General features: G+C 40.0%; 1 protein-coding gene across 1 annotated transcript in view; it reads left to right on the top strand.

Moving 5' to 3' along the window:
* Positions 1–23442, top strand: part of MLLT3 (MLLT3 super elongation complex subunit) — a gene marked incomplete at its 3' end in the record, with an annotated part of 288460 nt that overhangs the window by 196823 nt on the left and 68195 nt on the right. The window contains exon 6 of the mRNA XM_089662671.1: positions 1882–2484. Within this exon, the coding sequence (XP_089518797.1) occupies positions 1882–2484 (603 nt within the window). The remainder of the gene's footprint in view (positions 1–1881; positions 2485–23442) is intronic.

The following is a 23442-nucleotide window of genomic DNA, read 5'->3' as shown; positions in this document are numbered from 1 at the left end:
TCTGAAGGAATAGCTGTTTGTCTGTGTCCATGCGGAAAGTGAATTTAATGGGAGTGGTTTCATAATTATCAATCAGCTGCTACACTTGCAGGGCTTCAATGAGGAAGATTGCAGGGTCTGCATCCCTTTAGACGTGATTTCCTATTGGAAGTATCTCACTAAATGCCTGAAATCTAACTTGTATCTTAGTGCAGATTTCTGGGAAAATCAGTGAGCCAATCACACAGGCGGGAAATGACATTTTTGGAGGGCATTCTGTACACAGTCTGTGTACAGAACACCTCCAGGTAGCCATATTGCATTGCATTTTACAGAAAATTACAGTGCTGCAGATTGAAAAGAAAAGGTAATTTTTAATAACATTCAGCTACAATATGGCTTGTGTTGCAATTGTAAATGCTATATATATAATTTTTTTTTTTATTTGCAATTTTTTTCCCAACGAAAGTTGAGTTACCATTTAAATGGTAATATTCTAATCTCAGTATAGGAACAGGTAAACTTAATACACGTTGGCATCCTTAAAGTGAACCTGTGGCAGGGCCATAACCATTCAAGTATTCTTATCAAGCAGGAAATGTGCCTTCCAACAAGCCTTCACTGACCTCTGGAGCTGCAGCCATTGTAGAGCAATTCATCCTCACAGTTTGCAACACTGGAGTTTTCTAGTAATCCCCATATTCCCACAGCAGCTTAGCTCCCCCTGCTCTCCTTGTCAGGCGTGACTCAGCAGCCGCCTCATCTGTGATGCAAACACAGCACAGGTACTCTGGGAATGGGAAACTTGGTAAACTGAGATGCTGAGACACCTACTATTCACATGACGCCTGTCAATTAACCCAAATGACTATTTGCAGCACAAATGTTTTTAGCTTCATAAAAATGGAAACCTTCCCTTGCTATCCACTTTTTCAGTTCATTATAGCAGAGACAATCAGTCAAGAAACACTAAGAAAGATACAGGTCTTGGTCTTTCAGTTGCATCAGTTTAATGTAAAGTGAAAGGACTATGGACAGTTTTCATCTATTTTACCAGACACACTAGCTGGATGTGTTTTAAAAATGTTACAATCTTTGTATAATTTATGGCAGAACAGTTTGTTTTTGTGTATTCAGCATGGTTATCCGTTATCTTAGTTATTGGACAGTTTTGAGTTGTGTCAAAAAGGCATTAAAGTTCCTATGCTACACAGTCCATGACTTTCAGGGATGAGCTCAGGTGCCGACAGATACTAGTTCAAACCCATCTTGGCTATTCTGCCAGGAATCAGTCACTGTGTATTGCCAATTGTAAATAACCAAGGCAATCCCTACCCTACAGCTGCGCGTATACATGCCCCTTTATATTTGTGGTAGGTAATGCCTCGGCCGCTAATGATTTGTGGTCAGAAGTGATAAGTTCCTGGCAGGATAACTCAGGTGGGTTCAGACTAGTATCATGTACACCGGAGCTCATCCCGACATTCAAATAGAGCATGAATTAATTTTGTTTTCACTAAGGTAAACATTTTTGTTGCTTGATATGATGGCATCATAACTGTAATTTATGTAGTACATATCTTGGTTTAGTCTCCATTGCAAAATGCCATGAAAGTTCTAGTATCATATACTGTATATCATTTATATTGTTCTTCTTGGTTAATCTTCAGAACTAAAACAACACACTTAAGGCTCATTTTAAAAAAATAACACACCACGATAAGGATCATAATTTTCAAATATGTAAGATATTATTTTTAGCGGAGTCCAGTTTAAAATGTGAAATATATATTTACATGGCTAAAACAAAGATACTAATCCTTGTGTTAAAGTTTTGTAAATTGAGCCTGTATTTTTGACTCATTGTGCTAAAAGTGATGGCTTGTTTTGACTTTTTTTCAGGACCCAAATAAATTGGTTAGTGTAAACAGTAGCAGTAACACACTTAGCTTATCAAAGCCACATAAATCTTCAAAGGAACATAAGGAGAAATCATCAAAAGACTCAAAAGAGCATAGAAGTGCCTTTAAAGAACCTTCCAGGGATCATACAAAATCTTCCAAAGAATCCTCCAAAAAACCCAAAGAAAACAAACCACTGAAAGATGAAAAAATTGTCCCTAAAATGGCCTTTAAGGAACCTAAACCCATGACAAAGGAAACCAGGTGTGAGAACAATAACATTCTTACAGTATCAAGTGGGCATCAACAAGAAAAAAAGGTCTCTAGTAAAAGGCCATCTCACATAGACACTGAAGATCCACTGACCAGGAAACGAAGGAAAAGCAACTCCGATTCATCTCTTAAAAGTTTTCCCAATTCCTCACTTCTAATATTATCCTCATCTGAAAAAAAAACTTTGAAAGACAAAGCTCAGCCTAAAACTGGGAAGGTAAAGATTGAAAGTGAAGTCATAGACAAGAAGAAGGTTTCATTACCACCTTTTGAAGATATTGTGGATCCCAATGATACAGATATGGAGGACAACATGTCATCCAAATCAGAGGTATTGTATATTTACTTTTTTCCAATTTGTTGACCATGTTATATTTGCTTGCAAAGCTGGGCATTTCTTGAATCAAGAATATTCTGAGTAATTGAAGGTAATTTTTGCAAAGGTCAAAGACCCAGTAATCTGTTACATATCTTGTGAATACTGTGGCTCTGCTGAAATGCTGGCTTTGATTCTAAATTCTGTTACATCTAGTTTAAATAAAAGGTATATGCCTCGCAGCATTTTTACAGTCTGTATGAAATCAGAGCATGGCCTGATTAATTTGATCTAGAATCTGATATGCAGATAACTGAAGTGCAGGTAATATATCTTTTTGTCCTTTTTGTATGGAGAAGGTTGCCTGGTTGTTAAATAAAATACTTGAATGTTATGTGAAAGTGTTCCCTGGAGCACTGTAACTTTCACATACTGCTCTTGTTTTGTTCACTACTTGTATTAGGTTCTTTAGAACTTAAAATGCTTTTGCAAAAGAAATATGCAGAAGGTTTCAATGCTTAAACCCTGAAGAAGGGATCTAAAGCATCCCGAAAGTTTGCATTTTTAATAACTTGTAACATCATTGTTTCAAATGTACATAACAGTAATCTGTTACATATCTTGTGAATACTGTGGCTCTGCTGAAATGCTGGCTTTGATTCTAAATTCTGTTACATCTAGTTTAAATAAAAGGTATATGCCTCGCAGCATTTTTACAGTCTGTATGAAATCAGAGCATGGCCTGATTAATTTGATCTAGAATCTGATATGCAGATAACTGAAGTGCAGGTAATATATCTTTTTGTCCTTTTTGTATGGAGAAGGTTGCCTGGTTGTTAAATAAAATACTTGAATGTTATGTGAAAGTGTTCCCTGGAGCACTGTAACTTTCACATACTGCTCTTGTTTTGTTCACTACTTGTATTAGGTTCTTTAGAACTTAAAATGCTTTTGCAAAAGAAATATGCAGAAGGTTTCAATGCTTAAACCCTGAAGAAGGGATCTAAAGCATCCCGAAAGTTTGCATTTTTAATAACTTGTAACATCATTGTTTCAAATGTACAGCACAGGCTAGCTTCACAGCAGCAGACGTGTGTTCCTGTGGTTGGAGCTAGGGATGCACCAACACCCTTTTTTGATTGGCGAGTACTGATACGTTTGGTCAAGAACTTGCCGATACTGAGTACCGATACTTTGCGGCACGATTTGTGCCAAAACAAAATGTATAGACTCAAATTGCACCACAAAGAATAGCATGCAATTTGAACAGGAATGCGATTCCTGTCCAAATTGTATGAATTTTTCCCACTGCTCCTGCGTGAACCCAGGCTTGTCATAGTCTCACACAGAAGCGGAGTGAGGAACCTCCCTGCACCAAACCCATTCTGTCACAGAAGGAAAAGCTGGGGATTTGAAATCCCCGCGGCTTTTTCTCATCTTAGTGCAGAGAAGATACTATGGGCTATAAACGGCTTTTGATTGGTGAGCACCATCAGGGTGCTGTCCAATCAGAAGCCGTCTAGCCTGTACGGTCATCCCTGTAAGGAGAGGAGAGAAATCTGCTGACCGATCAAAATCCATCTAGCCCATACTGTCATCTCTTCACCAAGAGAAGAGAAAGCCGCGGGGATTTGAAATCCTCAGCTTTCCCTTCTGTGACAGCCCCTTTTCTGTGAACTCAGGCTATTATTCTGTGACAGCCCCTTTTCTGTGAACTCAGGCTATTATTCTGTGACAGCCCCTTTTCTGTGAACTCAGGCTATTATTCTGTGACAGCCCCTTTTCTGTGAACTCAGGCTATTACAAGCCTGGATTCACACAGGAGCAGTGGAGAAACAGCATGCGATTTGGGTAGATATCACATGCTATTCTTTGCAGTGCGATTTGCATCAATACAAAATGTACGGACACAAATTGCACCGCAAAGTATCAGTTTCAGGTATCGCAAGCATTTTCACGAGTACTTGTGAGAATACTTGGTATCCATGCATCCCTAATTAGAGCCTTACTATAGTCTCTTCTATAGCGTGATGGTTCTATCCACAAAGTTAATTTAGTCTGACATTGATGGAAATTCAGCCAGTTTAGCAAGACTGGGCAAATTTTGAGCAGTGTGTGGCTCTGACAGAAGTTGATTGTTTTTTCAAAGGGAAAAATCTTGATCTACAGCCGCAGTGCATTCTGATAGGGAAGGGGAGGGATGCCTTTATACACCTTGCTTGGCCGGCTAAAAGAAAACAAAACTAAGTGTATAGCCAGCCAGTTACTTTGGACTTGATAGTGGTTTTGATTATTGGTGCATATAGTAAGCTGTCTGGATGATGTCAAGGTTACAATACATTCTGTTGAAATTCATTATTACAGTTTGTAGAACAAAACGGTAACAATACAACAATTAGGGACCACATAAAGATCTAAATTTGCAGCTGAGTGGTCAACCAGAATGATTTATCTCCATTGAAGTAGATGATCACCTGAACAGGTAATATCACAAATGGTGACTGGTTATAAAGGACATAATGTATGTATGTGCAGACACTGTATAGCCATGTAGTCAATGTTTACTAAGCATAATGGTGCAAGTGTTTTTAAGTAAGCATCACTTTTAGCCATGGTTCACACTGAATGCAACTTTGAATACGCGCTACTTCACTTGAAGGCGCAGGTCAGTGCAGTTTCAGGTGCAACTTGCCTGAAATCTGTGCGAGTTCATGCACAGATGTCTATGCAAGTCCTACCTGAACTCACCAAAAATAGTGCAGGAACTATTTTCAAAGTCTAAAAAAATTCTAATGCTTCCATTAACGACAATAGAGTGCAACTTGTCATGCGATTTGGAACAGTCAAATCGCTTGACAAGTCGCACTGGCATGAACCAGGGCTTAAAATTAAATAATGAAGTTTGAACAAATCATATAAAAGTGCTAGAATGAATGTTTGAAACATTACCTATTGTTGCTGAGCTGCTCACAGGCATTTAAGTAGGTCCACAGATACACTCAGACAATCCATATAGCAGTTACCAGAGTTGTCTTACTGTCAGTTCATTTCTGAATACACATAATTATTAGAGCCATTTCACTCTACAAAATGTGTTTTGTAGCAATCTGAAAAAGATCTGCAGGATTCTTCTTTTAGTTAATGGCTGTGGTCAGTCTCCTACTTTGCTGAAAGCACATTTTACAAACGGTGTGATTAACTTTGACACATTTGATAATGTTGGGCAAGCATAAACAGTTTGTACAAATATGCATGACATAGCTGAGAGCTGGATTAGGAAATCCTTCTAATTCTTTCCTATGATATTCTACTTGGTTACTACATTACGTGTTGCTCTACCTTATACTTTGTAGTTTTTCAATCTCTTTATTTTGCCAAGTACTTAAAAAACAAAAAAAATTAGCTGGGCAATAGTTTCCACTTGAGTATTTGTTCCTGGACACTACAAGTCATATGAAAGCCAGAATATTTTCCTGGAGACTCTGGTTTAGCCAGTGGCCACTGTAGTGTTAACGGAAATATCTGTGATGTGTTAATTCTTTTTGTTTCACGTTTTTTTCTTGGGATAACGTAATGGATTATAGAAAAAAAATAATCTGCTTTTCCTTTTGTGCTCTTTTGAAAGCACTTTCCTTTGCTGTCTTTGAATAATTAGATTCCCATTTTCTAACATGAACCAAAGCTGCACCCTAGTGCAACTTCTGGACTGAACTGTGAACATTGCGGGAGGGGGGGACTTGGGGGTCACAGCAAAAGGGAGCAAGTCTGAGCTCGACAAAATGGATGGGGGGGCGCTCACAGAAGTAAATGAGCCCAGTTTTGAGCATCACAACAAGAATGCAAGAGAATATAGCACTATCAATTTACGCAGCACTTTACATATATATATATATATATATATACAGTTGCAAGAAAAAGTATGTGAACCCCTTGAATTTACGTGGAGTTTTGCATGAATTGGGCATAAAATGTGCTCTGAACGTCATCTAAGTCACAACAATAGAAAAACACAGTCTGCTGAACATACTACACAAACATTAGATGTTGCCATGGTTTAATTGCACATAACATGTAAACATTCACAGTGCAGGGAGGAAAAAGTATGTGAACCTTTGGACTTAATAACTGGTTGACCCTCCTTTTGGCAGCAATAACCTCAACCAAACATTTCCTGTAGTTGCAGATCAGACCTGCACAACGATCTGGAGTAATTGTGGACCACTCCTCTTCACAAAACTGTTTCAGTGTAGCAATATTCTTGGGATGTCTGGTGTGAATCGCTCTCTTAAGGTCATGCCACAGCATTTCAATCGTGTTGAGGTCAGGACTCTGACTGGGCCACTCCAGAAGGCGTATTCTGTGCTGTTGCAGCCATTGTTTTGTTGAATTACTTGTATGCTTTGGGTCATTGTCCTGTTGCATCACCCATCCTCTGCGGAGCTTCAGTTGGCGGACAGATGGTCGTACGTTTTCCTGCAAAATGTCTTGATAAACTCTGGAATTCATTTTCCCATCAATGACAACAATCCGTCCAGGCCCTGAGGCAGCAAAGCAGCCCCAAACCATGATGCTCCCTCCGCCATGTTTTACAGTGGGGATGAGGTTTTGATGTTGGTGTGCTGTGCCTTTTTTTCTCCACACATAGTGTTGTGTGTTCTTCCCAAACAACTCAATCTTGGTTTCATCTGTCCACAGTATATTTTGCCAGTAGTGCTGTGGAACATCCAGGTGCTTTTTTGCAAACTTCAAACGTGTTGCAATATTCTTTTTGGACAGCAATGGCTTCCTCCGTGGTGTCCTCCCATGTACTCCATTCTTGTTTAACCTCCTTGGCGGTTTTCCCGAGTGTAGCTCGGGGTAGAATTTCTATACCAAGAACGGTAACCCCGAGCTACACTCGGGCTTACCATGCAGCGTTCTCTGGGGGTCCCTGCAGCACTTACCTTGTCCTTCGCTCCCACGATGGGTCCCCTGCAGCGTCCCCGTCCATCTCCTCCGGCGGATGCCGGCATCTGGCTTCCGTGTTCCGGTCCCCGTGACGTCGGAACGTTCGGGCGGCGGAACCGGCGGGAAATTTGAAATTTTTAAAAAATGACATTTTTGCTGTCATTGCTTTTTCACTGCATTTCACATACATTTTGTCCCCACTGCTTTGTCCTGTGCCCTGCCTGCATTTTGACTGTTCTTTCTGCCTGGAAACTTAGAAAAGTCCATGGCGGCCAAAAAGCGTCCCTTTACGTCAAAAGCGGTTTTAGAACAGCGATAGTAAATCAGAACCACTTGCAGAATTGAGTGATAATGATTTGTGGGGAAATTCGTCATCAGACACTGAAAACAATTTTGCGACTTTGCTCAGCGATGTGCGAATTTGCCTCTGTATTTCAAATTTCAGTGTTTTTGGTTTGATTATATTATTGAATTAAATTTATTATTATTATATTATTATTTTTTATGATTATTTATTAAATTATAATTTATGATTTCGTGTTTCAAGTTTTATCATATCCGGAATGTTTAATAGACTCTTTTTCGGATAGATTTCAGTGAGTTATTCCTAAAAATTACAGCCTACAATTAAAAACTACATATTTCCATGCAAAAAAATGGTACCGCTTTCAGCACAAAATTCCTGACATGATCATACCGCCAGGGAGGTTAATGTTTTCCTTATTGTAGATGTGTCAACAAAAATGTTAGCATGTGCCAGAGATTTCTGTAGGTCTTTAGCTGACACTCTGGGATTCTTCTTTACCTCATGCAGCATTCTGCGCTGTGCTCTTGCAGTCATTTTTACAGGACGACCACGCCTAGGGAGAGTAGCAACAGTGCTAAACTTTCTCCATTTGTAGACAGTCTGTCTTACCGTGGACACATGAACATCAAGGCTTTTGGAGATACTTTTGTAACCTTTTCCAGCTTCATGCAAGTCAACAATTCTTGATGGTAGGTCTTCTGAGAGCTCTTTTCTGCGAGGCATGGTTCACATCAGACAGTGCTTCTTGAAACCAGTAAAGCCAAAACAGGTGTGTGTTTTTTAAGGGCAGGAAAGCTGTCAGCAACACATCCAATATCATCACACTGATTGGAGTCAAGGTTGGCTCACTCCTGGCTCCAATTAGCTCTGGGAGAAGTCATTAAGCTAGGGCCTCACATACTTTATCCTCCCTGCACTGTGAATGTTTACATGTTATGTGCAATTAAACCATGGCAACATCTAATGTTTGTGTAGTATTATGTTCAGCAGACTGTGTTCTTCTATTGTTGTGACTTAGATGATGTTCAGAGCACATTTTATGCCCAATTCATGCAAAACTCCACATAATCCCAAGGGGTTCACATACTTTTTCTTGCAACTGTATGTATATATATATATATATATATATATATATATATATATATATATATATATATATATATATATATATATATTGTACATTCACATCAGTCCCTAACCCTCAAGGGGCACACAATCTAAGGTCCCTAACTCACATACATACACATACTTGGCCCAATTTAGACAGGATCCCCATGCAGGCACAGGGAGAATATGCAAACTCCAGGCAGGTGTTGCCGTGGCTGGGATTCAAACCAACAACCTTAGTACTGCCAGGCAGAAGTGCTAACCATTTAGCCACTGTGCTACCCATGGGTTGTGTCAAAGTAGAGGGGGCAGAAGAATATGAGCTTGGTCTAAGCTCTGCAATAGGAATGCAGTGGGAGGGGGCTTGGCAGGACTTGTTTCCCAGTGGAACACATGAAAGGAACTGTCAGCAGCAATAGGAACACCCACAAATTAGGTTTCCGACAGGGAAGAAAGTGGTAGGTTATAATAAAAGAGAAAAAACAAAGGATTTACTACCTAATTGTTCTGCATGTCATTATTCAGACATTTAAACATGAAACTATAGGACAGAATTGTATTTCTCATTGCTCATGAGACTATTTGCCCACCAATTTAAAAGGCGGCTAATCGGTGTAAATGGTATTCAAAAACCATAATCAATTAAAATGGCAATCATTAGAATATTTTAAAAAAAAACTGGATGCTATTCTTACAGCAAGAGGTATTGTAATTATTAATTCTCAACAATAGTGTAAAAATATTGATACAGCAGAGGGATTTTTGCAATATTGAATTGGCCGCAGTTGCTGAGTATGTTTTGCTTTCCTGGAACCAAAAATGTTGAAACCAAGATTGAGAGATAGGGCTTCCATGTGAGTGGCTTATTTTTAACCTACCGTATTTGCCGGCGTATAAGACGACTGGGCGTATAAGACGACCCCCCTACTTTTCCTGCTAAAATGTAGTGTTTGGGCTATACTCGCCGTATAAGACTACCCCTCTTCCAATGCACACCAGTGGGAGGAATAGTGCCCCATCATTGGTATCAGTGGGAGGAATAGTGCCCCATCATTGGTGTCAGTGGGAGGAATAGTGCCCCATCATTGGTATCAGTGGGGGGAATAAGTGCCCCATCATTGGTATCAGTGGCAGGAATGGTGCCCCATCATTGGTATCAGTGGCAGGAATAGTGCCCCATCATTGGTGTCAGTGGGAGGAATGGTGTCCCATCATTGGTGTCAGTGAGGGGTGGAATTGTGCCCCATCATTGGTGTCAGTGGGGGGTGGAATAGTGCCCCATCGTTGGTGTCAGTGGGGGGGGGGAATAGTGCCCCATCGTTGGTGTCAGTGGGGGGGAGGAATATTGCCCCATCGTTGGTGTCAGTGGGAGGAATAGTGCCCCATCGTTGGTATCAGTGGGAGGAATAGTGCCCCATCATTGGTATCAGTGACACCAATGATGGGGCACTATTCCTCCCACTGAGACTTGCTGACCCTGTTCTCGTATGGTGCTGCTGCAGCCAGCATATGTGGTTGCAGCAGCACCTCTACACAGAACACTTACCTGCTGCTCCGGCACTCAATTTTCGCGGGGCCGCTCGGCTCCGCCCCCTCGCCGCTCGGCTCCGCCCCCTCGCCGGTGATTGGCCGCCTGTGTGCCTTTCCTGAGCTACAGTTCTGGCGGCCAATCACCGGTGAGGAGGCGGAGCCAAGCAGCCGCACGAACATCCAGTGGCCGAACTGAAGGAGACGCCGCGCTTCCTGGACCGGATCGTCGTGGGACTGGATCCAGGTAAGAGACATCAGCCCCTGCAAACCCCTGTACTTAATGCCGCAGCCCCCCTAACATGTGTACCGGCGTATAAGACGACCCCCGACTTTTGAGAAGATTTTCAAGGGTCAAAAAGTCGTCTTATACGCCGGCAAATACGGTACTTATAATGGAACATATGGAACGTGGCAACCAGCATACCTTCAGATGTGTAGCAAATATACCAAAGGCGATGCTGGACACAGATCAGACATTACCATCCTTGATTTTCTTTTGGCTCATTTGTTGCATGGCTAATTGTATGCTGGTGATGCATTTCTCCATCATATGATTACAGCAACAGCACACCCTAGCAGGTGCACTTTATGACAAGAGTTTGTTAGAAAATCTGTTGAAATGAAAATCCTCTCCAGGTGAAATTTGCAGACAGCAAAGATTTTATTTCAACAGATCTGGATGAACTATCCTCTGTTGTTTGGTTACTTAGCCCCCGGTCACATCAAAGCCAATTTTGAAATCGTGCGACTTACAGTGAAGTTGCATGATTTCAAAATCGGGTGACCTGCCGATTTCAGTTGCGATTTGCAAGACATCTGATACAGATGTCTATGCACACCGCAACAAAAGTAGTACATGTACTACTTTAGAAATTGGGGCGGCTGTGACCAAGTCGGAACCACACTGATATGACCGCTCTAATAGCAGACAATGGGGTGCGACTTGGCATACAATTTGCAAGTCGCAGGGCATGCAAATTGCTTGCCAAGTTGCACCCCATGTGACCGGCAGCTTAATGTACCTATTTTGTTATTAAATTTGTAAGTTGATTATGGATGCACAAGATACTGAAAATTATTTAATAAGCTTAGAGAGGGGTTGTGGTGTCTCACAAATTTGTTTCCTTTTCTGTATTTTGGCATAAGTATCATTATTAGATTTTGATTAAACATGCTCGGGACTAATTTTCAGTTTAATTGAAAATATTATTTTATTTTGACTAGCAAAAAGCCCATTGTTTCATATTGTTTGTTGTTCTCAAGTAGCATGTTGTGCTTGCAGGCCCCCCACGGAGTAACATGCATCATTATATATATTAACATTTTGGCTTGAGAATGTCCCAGTGGTGCTCTTCAGATGTTGCCATTGAAATTTCATTACTTGATGGACATTCAGCAGTCCTCATCCGAGTAATGTAACACATAGTAACATCATTGTGGTGGCAGCTGATTCATGACTTTTCTGTTAATATAATGACAGTCACCTAAGACTGTAATTTCCTGACATTGCTTCTTTTGTGGAGATCAGCAAAGAACAAAATATGCCCCAGGGATGCACAATTACGCTGACTGCTTTTGCAGCCTTTGGCGTTCAAACTTTTCCTTTAGCCACCTTTTGCTCTGACTGTTAAGCTGTAAAATTTAGCATGCAGCTGAGTTGATGGCCACAAGGTCTGGTGCAACTAAACATGCATTATCATTTTGTTTTCATATTTGAATACATTCCTACTTACTGATTTTAATTGTTTTCTTAATAGTATATAAATAGTATGTAATGTAAAAGTCCAGGCCATCTGTCTTTGATAAGGTAACCTACCACACTGAAAAAAGTAAATATTGTTATATGTACTATAATGAAAATAGAAAAACTCAGTGAGCGCTCACAATATATTCATAAAAGCAGCTAAGCACAGTAAAGGAAACCATAAACGTTTCAAGAGACATGTATATAGAAAAAGTGCAGTGCTAAAAATATTCGGACAGATTTTTGGTAGCAATGTTCATAAATAGGTAATGAGTCCACAATGTAAGAGCTCAAGGTGATATATTAATCCCACGGTCGTGGTTCGAATAAAACTCGGTGAGGGGCAGGGTATGTATAAAATGCGCACTCACCGGAAGCGCAAAGAAAATGTGCAATGTATCAGCAAAATGGAGGTCTGCCAGGGGGTCCTTTTCAGGATGCAACTGGAGCCAGCCTAGGGTGGATGGGCATCGTCTAGGTAGATGTTCTCAAAAACGGAGGTCCACTTTAAGGACACGGGTGCAGCCTCTTCAGTACCATGGAATAGTCACCAGGGGGAGCTCTGGGGGATTAAATGCTCAAAGCAGAGCAACAAATGGAAATACCCATAGTGTAGTATTGTCAGAAAAATTTAATGAAGGAAGTTATGCAGCAGCAAACATATATAGAAATCCTCATACATGTAAATGCTGAACATGTGCCAAAGGCTGTATCAAAGCAGTAGGCAGGAATATTGCAGCAAACAAGTTGTTATGAGCACTAACCAGCTGCTGATCAAATGTGGCCACTGGTTCTCTGTGACCCGGTGGCGTGACCTCAAAGCTTGCAGGCTCCTCCAAGACGCGTTTCGTACACTAGTACGTCTTCAGAAGGGGTGTGCACATAACCTGCCCCTCACCGAGTTTTATTCGAACCACGACCGTGGGATTTATATATCACCTTGAGCTCTTACATTGTGGACTGATTACCTATTTATGAACATTGCTACCAAAAATCTGTCCGAATATTTTTAGTGCTGCACTTTTTCTATATACATATGTACTATAATAGCTACAGTCAGTGTACTTGACTCCTAAATGAATGAACCTTTTAAAACAGGGACATTAGACAGTAAAGTGGTAAAATAATAATTAGACCAGTAAAGTGGTAAAATAATAATAAAAACCGATTCCGCTATTTATTACTAAATATAGTATAATAGTGACCATGAGGATTATATATATTCTTTGCTAGTGCTCTTCATTATAGTAATGGTGGCCTATTTAAAAAAAAAACTTATTTCTGTAATTTAAAAAAAAAATCTTTGTATAATTAATAAACGTGTTTTGATGTTCATATGTTTATTGCTTATAAACTAACCCCAGCCTGTAAGAGTAGCATTTATGCCGGTGGCGTTTGGGCTCAGATGCTTGCCAGAATGTGTGTGGTTGGTGGCTTCAGAAGGAAGGTGAGCTGTGCCTCCTGTACATAGAGAGCCACCAGTATGGATCCTTGTAGTTAGGTCCTTCCTGATGGAACTCCTGTATGATCTAGCTGGATAAGGCCACACTGGGTTCCAGCATTCTTTTACTTTCTGTAGTTGCAATTGGGGTTCTGACCTGGTTCTTGTCCCTGTGCATGAGGTAGTCCTCGCTGCAATCCTTCATCCTCTTCAAGTGACTGGGGCAAGTCTTTTCTTCCTGTTCTTTGAGCATTTCATTCACTGGAGTACCTCTATACCCAGGACCTACTGTCAACCCTCAGTTGGACTGTTTTTGGACACCCTGACTATATCTAAATTCTTTTGCCCCTTGATTGATGAGAAAGAAAATAGGACATTTGTACTTACTGTAAAATTCATTTCTCGAAGTCCATTGAGGGTCACAAGTCTCACCCCTCTGTGTTTTTTGTTCATGCCCTTAGTACTCCTTAACCACAAAACTGAGGCATGCTGAGTACAGGATACTAGAGGTTGGCTTATGGTCTCCTAAGGGCAGCAGTAAAGCTCGACTGTATCTGAATTCCTGTGTCCCTCGATGGACTCCCAAAAAATTCGATTTTTTTTTTCAAGGAAAGTACCTCCACTGGGTATTCAAAGAGCATATGTCAGCAAATGTGCAGATTCTTTATTGATCTTTGCAATGAAGACTCTAGTAGTAGGCAAATCTATGTTAACAAAGTTAAAGTCTAAAGTCTAAGTTAAAGTCTAAGTTTAACTGCTTCAAAATTAGTGAGAGATATGTGCTTTTGTCTGGTACAAAGTAAATACACTGTATTGCCAAAAGTATTGGGCCGTCTGCCTTTACACACACATGAACTTTAATGGCATCCCAGTCTTAGTCTGTAGGGTTCAATATTGAGTTGGCCCACCCTTTGCAGCTATAACAGCTTCAACTCTTCTGGGAAGGCTGTCCTCAAGGTTTAGGAGTGTGTCTATGGGAATGTTTGACCATTCTTCCAGAAGTGCATTTGTGAGGTCAGGCACTGATGTCAGACGAGAAGGCCTGGCTTGCAATCTCCACTCCAGTTTATCCCAAAAGTGCTCTATGGGGTTGAGGTCAGGACTCTGTGCAGGTCAGTCAAGTTCCTCCACCCCAAACGCACTCATCCATGTCCTTATGGATCTTGATTTGTGCACTGGTGCGCAGTCATGTTGGAACACAAAGTTGGGAGCATGAAATTGTCCAAAATGTCTTGGTATGCTGACGCCTTAAGAGTTCCCTTCACTGGAACTAAAGGGCCAAGCCCAACCCCTGGGAAAAAAACGCCACACCATAATCCCCCTTCACCAAACTTTACACTTGGCACAATGCAGTCAGACTAGTACCGGTCTTCTGGCAACCACCAAACCCAGACACATCCATTGGATTTCCAGACAGAGAAGCATGATTGGTCACTCCAGAGAACACTGCTCTAGAGTCCAGTGGTGGCGTGCTTTACACCACTGCATCCGATGCTTTTCATTGCACTTGGTGATGTAAAGCTTGGATGCAGCTGCCTGGCCATTGCTAACCCATTCCATGAAGCTCTCTATACACTGTTGTGCTAATCTGAAGGCCACACAAAGTTTTAAGGTGTTTAACTATTGACTCTACAGACATTTGGTGACTTCTGTGCACTGTGCGCTTCTGCATACGCTGACCTGTCATTTTATGTGACCTACCACTTGGTGGCTGAGTTGCTGTTGTTCCCAGTTGCTTCCACTTTGTTATAATACCACTAACAGTTGACCGTGGAATATTTAGTAGCCAGGAAATTTCACTGATAGACTTACTGCACAGGTGGCAACCTATCACAGTACCATGCTTGAATTCACTGAGCTCCTGAGAATGACCCATTCTTTCACAAATGTTTGCAGAAGCAGTCTGCATGCCTAGGTGCTCGATTTTAATCACATGTGGCTATGGAGGTGATTGGAACACCTGAATCCATTAATTTGGAGGGGCGTCCCAATACTTTTGGCAATATAGTGTAATTATGCTTCACACTTTCTTTGTGAATGTGAGGTTTGCCTCACCATTCCAGCCATATAGGTCACTATACCCTTCACATGATTTTTGAGAGGTGGACTATAATTTGCATTAAAGTAAAAAAACCTTTTCGGTGTAGCCCCCCCCACCCCCAATACTAACCTGAGCCCGATCTTGATCTAGCAATGTGCCTGAGAGCAATGTCACTGCTCCCTCCCTCCTCACTGGACTCAGTGAGAGCATCGACAGCCATTGGTTTCTGCTGCTGTCAATCAAATCCAAAGGGCTGGGCTGAGCTGCACTGCGTGTATCAGTAGACGCACACATTGTGGCTCAGATTTGAGCCTGCACAAGTGCTCCCCTAGCTAGCAGCTTGCTGGGGGCACCCAGAAGGCAGGAGTAACCAAGACAGGGACTCCAAAAGAGGAGGATCAGGGCTGCCCTGTGCAATGGTAAGTATAGCATATTTGTTATTTAAAAAACAAACACATTTCCATTACCTTTACGAAAAAGACATTTATGGAGGCTGTTGTTGCGGACCATTCTTCCTGTATAGTAGATGTCTTCCTGTCATTCTGATATATTGGCTTCAATGCTTCTTGAATCACTGACCTGGAACAGGATTAAAGAAATGGAATTCTGAAAACATTTTGACACTCATTTTCAGCATATTTGTTTTGAGTGTGTAGCTAAAATGTTTTGATTACATACACAAGCATTTTGTTGAAGGTGGCCAGCAATGGCAGCCCTTATACCTTATGACAAGGTCACTTTAAAAGAGGCGCTGTCCATGCTTCTTCAAAGCAAACATCAAGACTTAAACCTGTATTGAAAAATAATAGGAAAATTATAGATTAAACCTTTTGCTGTTAATTAAGAAAGCATAATAAATGAACCCCAAGAAGTCATTTTGTCAGCCTTAACCTTAAATTTTGCCTTTGCCTTGGACCATTGTTCCTACCATTGCTCCAATGTTGACATAAAGTTCTATAAATTTTGATATCTGTTAATGTTTTTTTTTCTCCACGTTTTGCAAAATTGTGTCACAAAGGCGTCCACCATAGTGATCTCCTTATGAATATTGAAGGCAGACTCCTTTGCGTCTTTCTTTTTAATGTAGCAGAGCATTATATACTGCTTTTGGATGACTCATGCTTCTGCCAGTAGCAGCATCATATAAAGGCTTTCACCAATCACGATTGGCTTTCTGTACCCTGAAGACGTGACCTATCACTAAACACGCTGGGCGGGGCTTGTTTCTGACGTCACCATGCACATAACGGCTGGGCGGCGATGCTGGTTTACAGTTTTGATGTTGCCTATGTTTTATTGTTTTATTATTATTATTTTTATTATCATAATACAATATTTATATAGTGCCAACAGTTTACAAAATGTTTTAAATAAATCCTGCAAGTTAAACAATACTAGGCCATGGAGAACATTTATATTTGAGATATTTATTTGTGTGACGTGCACCTTTTGATGGTCAGCTTTGGAAGTGTAAAGCAGGTGTGAGCACCACCAAGAGGATTACTCCTGAGAACTAGCAGTGTTTGTTTCTCATGCTGTGTTAACCTCTTATGAGCTGGAAGTTATTAATTCCAGTAAGAAGTGTGTAATAGTGGTGGTGGAGTCACACTGGGCAAGTGTATTGCAGCAGCTGGAGCACAAATCTTGAAGCGTATTGTAGAACTTGGAGCCCAAGTTTAAAGCTGAAGGAGTTCACTATTATTTTATTACTGTGTATTTGAGGAATTCATTTGAACTTTTATATGGATTGGTGGTGTATGGAATTTACCGGTATATGAACTGAAACTTATATGAATTCTTTTATGTTTTTGCACTATGAAATTTTGCTTATGAATTCCTATGAATTGCCTTTGCACATGAATATTTTTTTTTTTTTTTTACAGTATATGCATTTATATGTATTCTTTATACAAATTGCTTTATGGCAGGGGTAGGCAACCTTAAAGAGGCAGAGATCTACCTAAACAACATGGGAGAAGCCAAAGATCACTGGGCACAGTGTCTGCCAGTGTCACCTACTCACACACAATTTAAACCGCTAATTGCCATACTAATGTGTCACAATCGTGTGCATTGCACAGAAATCATGGGTTTAAATCAGGTGTTGAGGCAACATATCGTCTCTTCACCACCTGTCAAACACACTTGAATCAGTTTGCAGAGGTGCAGTAGTGTTTGCTTCACTTGTGAATGAGCCCTTGGTTGCATCCTGCAAAGACACTCCTAGGGCTTGTTCACATGGAAAGTTGGGGGGTGGTAAAACCCTGCAGTTTAGTCATGGTTTTACGCCCCCACCCCCAATCCATACCCTCTTTAGCTGCTAAGGCAGCAGCCAAAGGTATACACATACCAAAGATATACACATGGTATACACTGGACTGCTGCCTGTCAGTCGTGATTCATTCAAGTATATGGGGCCACTCTGCAAGTGCCCTCTGCTGCATGCTTTCGCAGGGTCCAAGGCATTACATCAGGAGGTGAGAAAACAACACACTAGCGGCCTCATTCACTTGAATGGGTCATGCTCGGCAGATGGTACACCCACCATCCTTGACCGGGTATAGGAGCCAGCACTAGAGTAGACATTACTTACGCAGCCCTTGCACCTTACTACAGTTCCAACTTTGCAAATAGTTACCTCTGCATTGCACTCTGCTGCTCTGGGATGACTGGTTAGCAAGCCCTGACCGTGATCTACCAGTCACCTGGCTGAGATCTACTGGTAGATCACGATCTACTGGTTAGTGACCCCCGCTTTATGGTTATATGGTTAATTTTGATATAATAAATCTTACCTGTAGGTACATGGAATATTTCCTAAGCGTGCACTGTTTAGGAGATGTTCACTACATCTGCAGCCAGTGATATCAGTGCTGCATGCTCACCATGCTCTGAAGGGAAGGCATGCTGTCCCTTCATATCGCTGTTCCATGGCCATGGCTCTTGTGCTGGAGTGATGTCATCACGACCCTGCAAATCTAGAAGAAAGACGAGGTGAAGATGTAAGTCCTGTCAGCAGTGACAGAGTGCTGCTGGAGGACTTCATTTTAAGGTAAGTCTCATAATGTGCCAATATGCAATACATGCTAGCACATTATGACATTACCTTGCAGGTGGGAAGGTGTATATATATATATATATATATATATATATGTGTGTGTGCGTGTGTATATATGTGTATATATATATGTATTATTATTTTTTTGTACCGTTTACTACCGCTTTAAAAAGTCTAAGATGTCTATACATATCCCATATTGTTTCTCAGTCATGATGCGAAGGTTATTTAGTTCCCTGCAATGGAAGCTGTCATCTCGCTGTAGCTAGTGTTGGTGTCATTGACCTCAGTGGAGTACATGGTCATTCAACTTGATGCTTTTACTGACAAAGCCTCCTATCAATGGCATGGCCAATAGTGAAGCAAATTTAATTATCTGTAGAACAGTGGGTCTCCAATCAGGAATGTTGAGTAGCTAGCAGTCTAGACTCCCTGGTTGCTAATTACTTGCCAAACAAATTCTAAATGATTTGAGAAGATAAGCAGTTTGGTTCAAATTAGGTTTAGTAATATAGGTGGTACAGAGAGCTTTAAAGCATGTCATCTTCGCATGAAGTAATTTAGGGATATGGCCTTTCCTTCAAAAATGACTTGAAGAAAATTTAAAAAAATATTAGGTCTGTGTGCTTGTTTTGAACACATATTCACTCATATTGCACCCAAGTAACTGACAATAGAAATCATATAATTTACATATTTGTGACCTAAAAGCAGGGTGGATTTGATTTAAATCAAACTGATATAAATCACGATTTAAATCACTAGTCAGTAAGGCTTGATTTAAATCGTAGTTTTCTACTTAAAGACTAATTCTTGCTGGTATAACTTTAATATGCAAGTACTGTAGATGAAGATTTTTAGAATAACAACTTTTCATATTAGTTTTTTTATCCCCAGTTTAATAGGTTAATCATTCATATTTGGACAACTTTTCTGTTGTACTTAGGAAGGAGAAAAATAATCATTACCTTAATAATAACAATTTAAATAGATTTATTCAACTGAAACAATAACATTCCAGCATATGTTATTTGCTTAAACAAACATCCATGTTTGTTAACTAATTTGGCTAAACAAAATATATATATTTTAAGAAACTTAGACTGTCAGCCCCTTCCTCCTCACACTTAGTTTCACTTTCTTCTTGTGCAGATCTATTCCACTCCAAACAATCAGAAAAATATTGTTTCTATTCTATTCACTGAACTTCTTGAAACTTAGCACTGAAGGGGTTGATTCTGTATTCATAGGTTTGTAGAAGTTAGGATTAAGGTCTTTTTCTTAACTCTGTTCATGTTATAACATTTTTGCTGTGAAGAAGAGGCATGTGATGTCCGCTGAGTCAAATTCAGTTTTGAGAACTGCAAAAGTAAACCAAGCATCTGTGATAATATCTTGTAGGCAGAGAAACTGCCCAATAATCTTACAAAAACCTCTGAAAGAGCATGACATTGTGAATGGATTCATGGAATTTATTTACCAAAAAAATTAAATATATACAGCCTTATTCTACATAATTAAAAAACAAATCTTTATTTCATGATGGAATAACCTTTGGATGGTAATATATTTTCCTCAAAAAGCATTTTATTCAAAAAAATCCGATTTAAATAAAATCCGATTGTTTTTGATTTTTTTAAAAAAATCATTGATTTTAGCCACCCTGCCTAAAAGTATTGTAATGCAACATTTCCAATAGATTAAAGTGGCTGTCATTGTTGCCTTTGTTATTTTGGTACAGACGAACATTGGAAGTCTTCAGCTGCCTTATAAAGGCATTGCATGGGCTTCTGGTGTGTTGTGTCTCTAAGGAGGATAGGGTTGACACTACAGGAGCCTGCTCTGTGTTTGTGCATTGCTAAATATGTCCCATAGTTGGAAAACATGGCAGTGTTTGGAAAATATATGCAAAACAAGCTGCAGTGTTACTCCTGGCAGCCACCAGCACATCAATGTAGATATCTGCATTGCAATAATATACGAGAAAATGAGGAACTAACAAATATCATGATAATAGAAATACGTATCCCTAACATAATAGGTTTTGCACCCCTTATAACATACTGTGGTGCAGCTATCTAGATTGATGCATTGGTGATTGCCAGATATATAACACTGTTGCGTGTTATTTTATGTATGCTGTTTTTTGAATTGTAAATTATGTCACCGGTACAGGGTGTGCTTTCATGTTTTTTTGTATTCTTGTTGGTTGCCTTAATTACTGTTAAGCTTTATTGTATGCTACATGCTCCTTTAACCCCTGTACTGCCAGCACTGTTTATGTCTAGCTACTGGTATACGTGGCTACTGTGGGAATTGTCAGCTGATCATTTTAGCTTCACAAGTGACATCACAGCACCTCTTGTCTGTACGAGGGCTCAGGCAGAGCTGTCTTCCTTTCCATACAGCAGTAGATCAATGCTAAAGTCATCTGTTGGAGCCGGCAATAGATCACTATTACAAGTGATCTGCTGTGGCACAGCTTCATGGGAGAAGGGGGAGGGGTGGGGGGAGACTGGTTCTGATCTTCACTGATCATATATATTTTAGAATGATTAAAAACCACAGATCAATTTCGAGGTTGCAACAATCACATTGAATTATCTGGATCACATTTGTGTAGGCACCAAATGCTCACTTAAAGTGTTACCAAACCCAGAACAGTAAAATCAGCCTCTGAACGCAGTAAAGCATGCTTGTTTTGCTCACTGTGGAACCTAAGTGGTTAATCCTCTGCATTGTGTAAAAAGGCCCTTTGGTCCTGTTTTCTCTGCCCCTCCTCTTTTTCAAATGTTCACCTGATAAAACAGACTGAACCCGTAGTCACATGCACATGCTCAGTTTAGTGTGTAGTGCTAGAGAGGTCTTTTTTGTTTTTTTGTTTTTCTTGGAAGAGTGCATGTGATCAGAACAGGGGCAATCAGCACTATCAAGACAGAGGGTCAGGGGTTTTGCATATTCCTAGAGCAGATAGAAAACTCCTCCTACAAGCTTTAACCAGGGCTCTGCTGAAGTAACAAAACTGCGCTAACTGCTGATGAGAAGAAGTATTTAGCAGTTTATATTTACTAAAGTAATTGCACTTCCAAGTTCTGTGTACTGTGGGAGACTAGATATAGAGAATGGAGGGTCCTGGGTTTAGTAACACTTTAAGTAAATGCAATTGCATAAAAATTTTTTAGCAATCACAGACCTGTTGAAAAGCCACCATTGTCTTAATTGTGCCCTCGTTGACCCTGCTTGATGTTTTATGGTACTGTTATGCAAACTATTTTTTTTCTTCCTGGTGTGAGTCACAATGTAGCCTCCAAAGGGGAATAAAGCTCCCCTAAAGTAAACCACATATGCTCACTCTTGCTACATTACATAAGTTTCAAACTAATGGGATATCATTTTAATTAGCAGACTGCTGTCAAATGCTGTTTCGGGAAAAATGTAATTCTTCCCCAGTTTTTTTTTTGCTAATTATGTGTTTCCAAATTTTCTACTAAATGAAAGCACTACCTGTTTTAAAAAAAAAAAAAAAAATATATATATATATATATATACACACACACTCACACGAAAAGCCTTGAAAAAGTATCCATACTTTCCACATTTTGTCATGTTACAGCCAAAAACGTAAATGTATTTTATTGGGATTTTCTGTGATAGACCAACACAAAGTGGAACATAATTGTGAATTGTGACCATTGTTTGTGTTAGTGACAGTAACTATACCCCACTGTTGCTGACAGTGAGGGAATAATGCCCAAGGGCCACATCCAGCCCTCATGCCGCAGTTTGAAGACCACTGGCTTAGATCAAAGCATATTAATGTGTTAGAATGGCCCGGTCAAAGTCCAGACCTAAATCCAGTTGAGAATCTGTGGCAAGACTTGAAAATTGTTGTTCACAGACACTCTCCATCCAATCTGACAGAACTTGAGCTATTATACAAAGAAGAATGGGCAAAACGTTCACTCTCTAGATATGTAAAGCTGGTTGAGACATCCCCAAAATACTTGCAGCTGTAATTAAAGTGAAAGGTGGTTCTCCAAAATATTGACTCGGGCGCTGAATACAAATGCAGGACACACTTTTCAGATATTTATTTGTAAAAAATTTTGAAAACCATTTATCATTTTCCTTCCACTTCACAATTATGTGCCACTTTGTGTTGGTCTATCACAGAAAATCCCAATAAAATACATTTATGTTTTTGGTTGTAACATGACAAAATGTAGAAAATGTCAAGGGGTATGAATACTTTTTCAAGGCACTGTATATAGTATATTATTTAGGAGACTGAAACCGTATGCAAATTTGAACTTTCCCGAAAGATTGACATTGGTCCTTTTGCCTTGCACCTCTTGACAGGTCAGTGAGACTGCACATCACATCACATTACATAAACAATACAGCAGTGTGGGGTGAGCTGGACCTAAACAGAAAAGCTGACATTTTCATATAACTTTAGCTGCCTATCTGTTAATATACTGATTGGTATGCATTTTCTTGTTGGTTGAAAGGAACATCCCTTATGTATTCATGTATCATTTTCTCACTTTGCATCAGTCTTTGTTTCAGACAGATTTACTTTAACTTGTGGATATTGTTAGAAATAGCCATTACCTCTAAACACCTTGTTTTCTGTTTCCAAAACAGCATGGTCTTTATGTTTCACAGTTTTAAAGTGTATCTATGTTCAAAATATAAAATCATATATTAATTTGCACATTGAATTTATATTATTTCCAGCCACTCCCATTAATCATAATGATATTGCAGTTTGTAAACTTATGCTGGCCTCACATTG

The sequence above is a fragment of the Staurois parvus genome, unplaced genomic scaffold (genome assembly GCF_062004578.1).
Source record: "Staurois parvus isolate SC_StPar_1 unplaced genomic scaffold, SC_StPar_1.0 ptg001518l, whole genome shotgun sequence".
Taxonomy (NCBI): domain Eukaryota; kingdom Metazoa; phylum Chordata; class Amphibia; order Anura; family Ranidae; genus Staurois; species Staurois parvus.
Note: the sequence above shows the minus strand (reverse complement) of the source record. Positions and strands in the feature narration are given on the sequence as shown.